General features: G+C 47.2%; 1 protein-coding gene across 1 annotated transcript; it reads right to left on the reverse strand.

The window, feature by feature from the left end:
* Window positions 1-9,637: 9,637 nt before the first annotated feature.
* PtA15_16A234 (uncharacterized protein) lies at window positions 9,638-10,422 on the reverse strand (the record flags this gene model as incomplete). The annotated part of the gene is made up of 3 exons (XM_053163905.1): window positions 9,638-9,701; window positions 9,761-9,996; window positions 10,069-10,422. 3 exons carry the CDS (start codon window positions 10,420-10,422, stop codon window positions 9,638-9,640), a joined length of 654 nt encoding a protein of 217 aa, XP_053027883.1.
* Window positions 10,423-10,672: the final 250 nt, after the last annotated feature.

Raw genomic sequence — 10,672 nt, forward strand, 5'->3', positions numbered from 1 at the left:
TCATGTCACATACATATCACACGGGCTCTCTCTTGTATTTAATCTGAGGGTGCAGAAGTCGGAAGGCCTTTCCTCATCCTTTCACACACACTCATCACCTTGTGTCTGCTCCCTCAGGTATGTAGTTTTTCTTGCTCTCTTCTTTCTTTCTCTTCTTCTTTCTTCTCTCATGAAATGCACTTATCCTTCCACACACACTCATCACCTCGTGTCTGCTCCCTCAGTCCATCTCAACAGGTTATAAGCCCAGTTGCACTTGGCAAGCGCAATTAGTCCAGCATGTAAAACTACTCGGACTTGGTGTGTTACATCAAGGATCAACTCTCTTCTTCGTTCTACCATACGAAACAAACTCGGCTGCCATGGCCAAACCAGTTCAACATATTGTTCCAGACTCGTCAGAAAACTTTTCTCTTTGGCTTACAGGAATCCCTCAACTTCAGGCCCCAGAAGCCGACTCCAACTATCTCAAATGGAGTTTTGTCGTCAAAGTCCACCTGAATTCTATCAATCTCGGCTATCTCCTTAAGGAAGTGAAACTCGAGGACTGTACAGCCAAATGGATGAAAGAAAACGCCAATGTCTGCTCTTTCATCTTCTGAACCATCCATCAAGACAATCTTTGTCTTATTCAAGCATTTCCCGACAACGCGAAAGGCATGTGGGATGCTCTTCACGAGGCTCACCTGGACCCTACCAATGGAGGCCAAATCTGCTGGCTTTGCAAGCTTGTACTTCTTTGTTTATCTGGGGACAACGTTGAATCTAATATTAAGGAAATGGTGATATGCGCCAAGCGGCTCAACTCTCTCGTCACTGCGGAAAAACCACTCACCATCAACGACATTCATGCGGCCGCTCTCTTGGGATTGCTTCCCGTTGACTGGTTACATTGTGTTTCCGCCATGATGAACGAGGAAAATATCACTTTGGCTCGCATTGTCTTGGCGCTTAAGGCGGAATCCCTTTGTCGCAAAGCTTGAGTCAAAGGCAATGCCTCTATTTCGGTTTCTCAAACAAGAACTTCCTCAGGCACTAAAACTCGCCCCCCGTTTAACGATTCACTTTTCTGCTTGTATTTCCACATCAAAGGCCATCAACTTTCTGCATGCAAGTCTGCTGCCCGCGTTCTAAACAATCACCAGTCTAGATGTCAGGACAACAATGCCAAACACCGCTCAGGCTCTGATGAGGGTTCCAACCGACGCAAAGGTACTAGCCGTTCCTCTTCCAACCGCAGCCGCCATTCTCCCAAGCCTGTCGCCAAGGCAGGCCTCACCACGGTTGTTGAACTGGGCAGTGACTCCTGTGACAAGTCAGAGTTCTCTGGGTCGGAATGCGCCGGGAACGTCACTGAAGTTACTCCATTTACATCCGCCTTGACCACCTCCATCGACGCTAACATTGACTCTGGCTGTTTGATGAGCATGACTCCTCACATTGAGGATGTTACTCACATCAAAGCCGCCTCCACCCTGGTTTGCTTAGCCGACCACTCCACCATTCTAGCCACGCACAAAGGTCTCTCAGCTCTTCCGCTCACCGTTTCAAAAGCAGTGAAAACTCTGGTTGTCCCAAACTTCACAAACCACTTCTCTCCGTCGCCGCAATGTGTGACGCATCTCTCCGACTGGTGTTAACCCCTACCTCGTGCAATATCTACTCCGCCGCCGACTTCAAAGTCTCCGGCTCCATCGTGGGACAAGGTTACCGCAAAGGAAACCTCTTTTATCTCCCTTCTCCCAAGGTGACGTCCAGGATCACTTCCTTGGTTTCTTCACATCTGGCTGACAACTCTCTGTTTGGGGACCACATTCGACTGTCCCACACAGGACTCAAACCTTTGAAGAAACTCCTACGTTTGAACAACATTAAACCAACAATTGCAAACAAGATGGATGTCCAAAAGTGTCCTGTCTGCATTCAATCCAAAATGCACCGCTGTCCTTTCTCTTCCCGTCTGAACTGTCGCTCCACTTCCCCTGGGACTCTTATTCATTCAGACGTTGGCTCAGTTGAACTTTTGTCTTGCAAAGGCTATAAATACTTTGTCACGTTTATCAACAATTTTTCTAAAGCTCTTTCTGTCTTTCCAATGAAATGTAAGAGTGAAGTTTTTCGCTGCTTTAAACTCTTCAAAGTGTCCTTTTAGAAAACCGGTTCTTGAAAAATCCTCTCACTCCGGTCAGATAATGGCGGCGAATATGTGTCAAAAGCATTCAAGACTTTTCTTCTCGATTCTGGCATCAAACATGAACCAGGACCTCCCCACTCACCAGAGTTGAATGGGGTAGCTGAGCGGGCAAATCAAACTATTGGGAATCTCATCTGATGTTCTCTTCTAGGTTCCAAGCTGCCCAAATCTTTTTGGGTTCACGCTCTTCGGCATTTCCTCCACTCTTTCAACTCCGTTCCTCTCTACTCCCCCGCGGGTTTTCTCTCTCCCAACTCAGTTATTGGAGAGAACTCAATTTCTCCTCAAGATCTTCATCCTTTCGGATGCCTGGCGTGGTACAAGGTTCCCAAGGCTAACAGAAAAAAGTTGGAGAAAAAGGGCCGCTCCGCTCTCTTTCTTTCCTACCTCTTGGACGGAAACGGTTTCCGTCTCTGGGATCTCCAATCTCGCAAGGTGATTAAATCCAGGGACGTTCTCTTTGACCATTCAGTTTTTCCGTACGACGCCCAGCTCATTGGACCTTCTCCAACGGTCAAAGTTGAGCTTCTGTGGCCATCTGTTTCTCCTCCCCCTCCTTGAACTCTTCCTTCCGCTTCGCTCCCTTCTTCTCTTCCCTCCCCTTCCTCCAATCCTACTCCCCTCACACCTGACAATAGACCGTCAATCTTGGATTCTGCCCCACTGAACGTTCCTCTTCAACCACGCTTTGATACACTATGAAAAAAACTCAAGAAACTGCTGTCAGTTGACATCCAGCATACTCAATTTAATCCTCAATTAGAACAAGGATCATACCCATGAATGCCAATTTTCTTCTACCCTGCAATCTTTGCACATTGCCTAATTTATGCAAGCTAATTCTGAACTTCAAAAAACTTAGCACAGGTTTCAAGATACTCAGTTGAGACCTGTGCAATCCCCCTTTCATGTTCCCCTACCCCTTTCAAGTGCACATATCCCTTTTGTGTGCAAATCCCCATTTCATGTGTATATATCCCTTTCATGTGCACACCCCTTTCATATTCACACCTTTGCTGTGCATGCACCCCTTTCATCATGCATGCATAACTCTTTCATTTTCACATGCCCCTTTGATGTGTACAAACTCCTTTCATCATGTGTCCGTAACCCTTTGTTTCACATACCCCTTTGATGTATACATATCCCTTTCATGAATACCCCTTACATGTGCATGTACCCCTTTCATCACATACCGCTTTCATGTGCACACCCCTTTCATATTCACACCTTTGCTGTGCATGCACCCCTTTCATCATGCATGCATAACTCTTTCATTTTCACATGCCCCTTTGATGTGTACAAACTCCTTTCATCATGTGTACGTAACCCTTTGTTTCACATACCCCTTTGATGTATACATATCCCTTTCATGAATACCCTTACATGTGCACGTACCCCTTTCATCACATACCGCTTTCATTATGCATGTGCACATATCCCTTTTGTGTGCAAATACCCATTTCATGTGTATATATCCCTTTCATGTGCACACCCCTTTCATATTCACACCTTTCCTGTGCATGCACCCCTTTCATCATGCATGAATACCTCTTTCATTTTTACATGCCCCTTTGATGTGTACAAACCCCTTTCATGATGTGTATGTAACCCTTTCATTTTCACATACCCCGTTGATGTATACATATCCCTTTCATGAATACCCCTTACATGTGCACATACCCCTTTCATCATGTGAAAATATCCCTTTTATGTGTAAATACACCTTTTCACATTCCCCTTTCATGCGTACATATCCCTTTCATGTGTGAATACAATTTTGATGTTATTCCTTTCATGTGGAAATACCCCTTTCATGCAAGCATAACCCATTCATAGGTGCATGCACTACATCTGTTAATGATGGAATGAACATGGAAAATATCTAGTCTGGAAGACTCATGGAATGAACAGGGAAGAACCCAGGTTCAAATCAAAGTAATATCAAAGTTATCGCATGTCAACTGACACCAATTTCTTGAGTTTTTTTCACAGTGATAGGAAACTCACGGCTTCTATTCATGCTCCCCTGAATCAACACCGTCAACGATTGTCGTCAGTTTCTTCTCCATCTGATATGTCAGTTGTGTCCAATGGTAAGTCAGCCCCTTTGCCGGTTCAACTTCCATCCCCTTTTCTCTGTCCTGCATCCCCTCCGTCTTTTCTTCCCTCTCCGCCCTTGGCACCACTCTCTATTCCCAATAACCCTATGGCTCGCTCACCCGCTCCGCCACCTCAGGATGATTCCCCGGATCCGGCATCTCTTCCTCTTCCTCCCTCTCCACCACCTGCGGTTTCACCTCCGCCGGTGTGGTCATTATTCCTGTGTTTGTAGGAGGAAAATTCAAACTTTTATGTGTACTCACAGAACGCCGCAAGATACGGCCAAAAGGACATCAGAAATGGAATCTAGGACCAAAATAACCCCTAGTCACCCACTGAAACCACCCTCATATCTCTACCGGATCAGAAGATACGCAAATCACCCCTTTCACGCACCAGTCCGAGTGGGTTCACACAGACTCAACTCTTGGCTACCATACTTGGCATAATGCATACGGCACATGAATTACTTTTCTTCCTTCCTTTTATCAGTCCTCACCTCCTATTTTCTCTTTGCATATGTTTGTTTCTCATTTGCATACCTATGGTCTTGGAAAATCCTTGTATGAATATATATGATCCTGTTTGCATATCAAAGGGACGCATTGTAGATAGACTAGCTAAATTCCCTCAGTTTTACTTTCTCACCAGCCAAATTCCCTCAAAGCTGCTCCCCTGGAGCTAAATTCCCTCATCATTGTCTATATAAGGAGGCCTCTGCCTGCCAGTTGTTTTCTCCTCATCCCATCAGGGGACATTCCCCCTCAGATCCTCATGCCATCCGGCGGTCTATATTCCCTACTCACTTATCACTCATATTATCTATCCATATCACAGTTATCAGCTCACACCACCACTCAGTTCACATACCTTTCACACTTTATTTGAAATTCATATCACCGCTCAGTCACACACCTTTCACCAGTAACCAGTCCCCGGTTCCACTCCTGGTTGAGCTTAGCTCCCTCTCACCCTCATCACCCCTCACGTTCTGAACTTATATACCCTTAGGCCAAGGACCTAGGTTCAAGCCCCACTCAAGACATCAAGTCACCGTCACCTATCACATACATCACTAACCCCATCAACCTCGGACATCAACAACAATCCTCTTATATATCTCATCTTCGAACATATCCTATCACAAAATAAATTGCCAAGCTTACCTTGGTGGTCTTGTTTTCTGATATACAGAAAGGCAGAGCTTGCACCTCATCCATACCTTTCGCCATTCAGCAAAAGGGTCTCACGACACCTTTTGAGTCTTACACCGGTGAGGCGTTCTAATCGTTCAAGGAAGGCTCCGGACCGTCTGGGACACTGGTCAAAGCGAGCCAGCACTTCTGAGCACATTGACACTCCCAAAACCTGGCGACAACTCCAATGTTTCCCAAACAAAGATCATTGGCTCAAGGCGGCCAACAAAGAATTCTTGTCACTTCGCGGCCAACAAAGAATTCTTGTCACTTCTGGGGATGGAGACTTGGCAGCTTGTTCCGCAACCGGACAAACAAAAGATCATAAAATCAAAATGGGTCTTTAAGGTTAAACGCCGCCCTGACAAGACAATTCAAACACTAAAAGCCCGACTTGTTGTGATGGGATATTCTCAAGTAAAAGGGCTGGATTACAATGAAGTCTTCTCTCCTACTCTGCAAATGGAGAATTTACGGCTAATCTGCAGTCTTCTGGCCGTGCGTAAATGGAAAGGCAGACAGGTCAACTTCACCACGGCTTTCCTAAACGGACACCTGGACAAACCCATCTACATGGAGCAACCAGTGGGCTTCGTAGATTCAGTGCACCCAGATTATGTCTGCAAGGTCTCTTGTTCGCTCTATGGGCTCAAGCAATTCCCTTGGCATTGGAATCAGGAGCTTCACGCTGCTCTTCTGGATCTCGGTCTCCGGCAGTCCCAATACGATTCTACCTTGTATTTTTGGCTACAGTCTAACAAACTCGTTTCGGCCGTCACAATGCATGTGGATGATCTTACTATTGTTGGCCAACCCGCCTACGTGGATTCACTCATTTCTTATCTTGGCTCCCGTTTCAAAATTGGTGCTGACAAAGAACTGCATCATTTCCTGTTGATAAAAATCACCCGTGACATCAAAAATTGGCTTCTATACATGTCTCAAGAGCACTACATTGAGGATTTGGTTCCCCGCTTCCTCTCCAGTACTCCCGTTTCTGTTTCGACTCCCACCAATAATGGAAACAGGCAACAGTCTTGCTCTCTAGCTCTGAGGCAGAATACAAAGCCCTTTCTGACTCATGCAAAGAGGGTCTCTGGCTCCGGAACGTCTTGACTGAACTCCGCCTTTGCCCTCAACAAGCTCTTCCACTCCACGTCAATAACAAAGGCGCAGAGGCTCTTGCCAACAACCCTGAACACCATTCTCCCAAGAAGCACATCGATGTTTGTTATCATTTTGTCCGGGAGTGCGTCAGGGACAATAAGGTCATGATCTTGCATGTCTCCACTCACGACATGCTTGCCGACATGCTCACCAAGCCCTTGGCCAGGGTTCTTCTGGAAAAACACCGACAAATGTTTGGAGTAGTTTAATTTTTTTCTCTTTGTTGTTGTTTTCCGTGCTCTCCTTTCTTTTGTTTTTTCATTTGTTAGGGTTCTCAGCAAGGGGGGGTGTTGAGGTTACTATACTGTTGTCTAGTTCACTCTTTGGTTGTCCGCTTCGATCTCTTTCCTTCTCATGTCACATATATATCACACAGTCTCTCACTTGTATTTAACCTGAGGGTGCAGCAGTTGGAAGGCCTTTCCTCATCCTTCCACACACACTCATCACCTCGTGTCTGCTCCCTCAGGTATGTAGTTTTTCTTGCTCTCTTCTTTCTTTCTCTTCTTCTTTCTTCTCTCATGAAATGCACTTATCCTTCCACACACACTCATCACCTCGTGTCTGCTCCCTCAGTCCATCTCAACATGGTCCCCTCCTTTAAGGGGTAGGGGGTGGTGGTTGTGGGTTCCAAGATATCCCACTTATATTCCACCACTCCGCATTTATCATGGCCAAGTGCAAAGTGCCATTTGGCACAGTAATTTTCAAGATTCTTGCATATCTGGGTAATCCACTGGGAGTTATCCGCAAACATGAGGGTTTCATCTGCAAAAAGGAGACCTTTTGCAGGCTCCCTCAGTCCTGGGACTGTTACTCCCTTGGTGAATTCCTTCAAGATGTTGTTGAAAAAGATAATAAAGAGGAGTGGCAAGAGCGGGCAGCCCTGCTGTGTCCCAATTTTTCTGGTGAAAGGATCAGAGAGTTTATCACCCAGTCTACATTGAATGGCAGAGTTATTGTACCCTTTCTTGATAATGGCCACAAGATCAGGGTGAATACCAATATTGAGAAGTTTAGCCCATAGTCCTTTGTGAGGAACTCGGTCAAATGCCTTTTTGAAGTCAATGTAGAGAACATATGTGTTTATTTTGGCGTTACGGCGTCTTCTTATGATCTCATTGAGACTGATCACGTGGGCCATAGCTTCCTGCCCGTTCTGGAAGCCTGCCTGTGCATTGGTGAAGAAACGTTGCCTTTCCAGTTTGTCTGAAATATCTCTAGCAATAATGGTGAGTAGTAATTTGCCCTCTGTGCATGGTAGGGTAATACCTCTAGTGTTCTAGTTAGATAGCCTGGATCCTGTCCTGGCTTAGGTAAAGTAATGAGCATTTCCTCGTTCCATATGGCTGGTTGGGTTTTCAGTCTGATGCATCCACACATGATGTTCAGCAGGTGAACAAGGGGGGGTATTATCAGGGTGGAGGGTAGGGACCATCTGTCTAATGCAGTTGCAGAGTAGTCCCGGGGTTTGGGATATTTTTATCCCCAAACTGGTTTGTTGGGCAATTTTCCCATTCATTGGTAATTTGAAGCAAAGATGGCACTTTAAACCCGGTTACCTGTGGCGGGTGCGGGTACCCGCGGCCTATTTCAACCCAATCTTGACATCCGCATCCGTAACCGAACCCGCTGGCGGGTACCTGTGGCCATGGGTGGGTACCTGCCCAGATACCCGCTGGGTACCCGCCACTCACAAAGCACTGAGACAGCAAGATAACTTATATTTGCATACTATATACAAATAGGGTGATGGCAGGGTGATATAATTTCACTCAACCATCAACACATTGCCTTCAGAGGGACAAATTTCCTTTGCGCCAGTCTTAGCCTTACTTTTTTTCTTTTCCATGTAGTTGTGGAGCGCCAGAGGCGAAATCTTCCCACTTTTTGAATAGAACGCCAATGCCATTCCTTTACTTACCTATTTTGCGTGGAGGTTGTGTCTCCTGGCGGCGACATAGTCGCGGCCAAAGCTGAAAGTCTGTTCCACATCAACTGTAGTTGCTGTATGAAAATAAAAGTTTTAGTTATTTTTGTGTTGCAATAAAGATGAAATAAGAATCTGATCTTACCTGGGCAGCTCATGATGTCAAGGGCCATCTGTAAGAGGCCATTGTGATTATTACCGCTCTGTTTCTACTTGGCCCACCACTTAAGGGCACTTATTGGCTCACCGTCTTCCAAATGGAGGCCGCCTGATAGCCATATGTCAATCAGATCTGACAGAGACTCAGCGGATCTTGCTACAGCAGCTTCACCAAGCCCTGCCAGAACCCCAGTTTGCGGCTGGAGGATGCTGTGATTAGTTCAATTGGTCAGAGTGAGAAATATGTGTAAAAAAATTACCTTCAGCGTTCCTTTCCTTGTAAGGACTCGAAGTGAGAGTCCTTCACTGTCCGGTACTCGTGGCTCAGAAGTGGAACTAGGAGGCTTGGGGGCAGAGTTTCTAGTTCACGGGGCTATGTATTTCAAAAGGGGGAACGAGCTAGCCGGGAGAGATGGATGAAGGTGGATCTCTGCAGGCTAGGAAGTGGAAGGGAGCACAGACTACATATTTATCTGTGACATGTCTACATCTTAGTTTGTGAAACCCAGCAGAAGGTGGGGCTTCACAGTCTCCCCTCCTATGAAAAAAATGAGAGGGGAAGTTAAAAGGAAACAGATAAGAAGGAAGGACAGTTTGGGGAAGATTTCAGGAGTGGGGGTAGTGGCAAGGAGGAGGATTTCATAGTTTGAGAGAAGGGAGGCGGTCTGGGCAGGAAGGACGGGGAGGGGGAGGCGCGTGTTGCATCTGGTAGATGGCTCAGAGGGTGTCAGTGAGGTCAAAGAAGTGGAAGAAGCTGGTATTGATCTAATTTGCAAAGGCACTGGGGAGCTGGATGGGTTCAGAGAAGTCGGCGAGGGTAGGGAGGGACTTGATTGAGCGCAGGTCAGCACCAATGATCCCAGGGAAGCAGGACAACTGTGCTGGTGGCTAGAGCAGGAGGTCTTCAAAGGCGAGGAGTGTGTCATGGTCGTCATGGTGGGGATGGTTGAATCTGTGGAAGAGCAGGGGTACTTGCTCAAGTCCGAGCGTCCTGAGAGAGAGATTATAGACGATTGGGGAGGGGCAGAGATGGAGGGCACATGGGATGGTACGTGGAGTGAGGAGGTTGGCAAAGATGAATTCAAGGAAGTAGGAGGGTCGGGATGGGTGCTAGCAAGGGAGGCAGATGATGCAGCCAAGTGCAGTCCTGGCTTTGTGCTTTGGGCTGCAGGAGAGGCTGAAAACACGCTCGGGGCCGGTGGGGAGGAGAAGGGCAAGCGTGGCAGGGAGCTACAGGAGGCCAAGAGCTGTGAACGGGGCAGGGAACATGCCAGTCATGCTGATTGAGGTTGGGGCAAGGTAGAAAGGTGGGTACAGGCGCTGGGCAGTAAGCAGTTTGAGATTGGCGGTGTTGGGGTCCAGAAAGTTTGACGTGTCAAGATCGGTCGGAGGGTGCGTTTGTGAGTGGTCGGGTCAGCGCGAGACGTAAGCAGTGGGCTTCTCAATGCTTTCGCGCTATCTGCTGGTAAGATGGGGACAAGGCCCCGTTCAATCAAGTAGCATAAGGAGCAGGTTGCTAGAGTAGTAGGCAAGGAGATGTTTGATGGGGTTCCTGTCCGCGGATGGCGTTTGGGCGGCCTAGAAGAGGTGGTAGCGAGTCGATGAGTAGGCTGGGGGATCATTGGGTAGGCTGGCAAGGTCTTATGAGGAAGGAGGCCAGGGCTTTTGGGCATATTTGGAGGTGGTGGTAAGGTTGTACTTGGTGATGTGGTTGGTGAGGATGGTCGGAAGGGGAGAGGTATTGGCGGGTTGTAACCGGTGGGGGTAGCACCGGCGGGCAGTGGCTGAGATTCAGGAGCGGAGGAGGCCAAAGGCACAGTATTTGAAGCAATGGTCAGCGACGGCCAAGGATTGGATCGCTCCTTTTTAAAAACATGTTTGAACGGGCTAAGCCCAGTGGTAAGGTTTATTGCCGATTTGATC

This window comes from Puccinia triticina, chromosome 16A (assembly GCF_026914185.1).
Source record: "Puccinia triticina chromosome 16A, complete sequence".
Classification (NCBI taxonomy): domain Eukaryota; kingdom Fungi; phylum Basidiomycota; class Pucciniomycetes; order Pucciniales; family Pucciniaceae; genus Puccinia; species Puccinia triticina.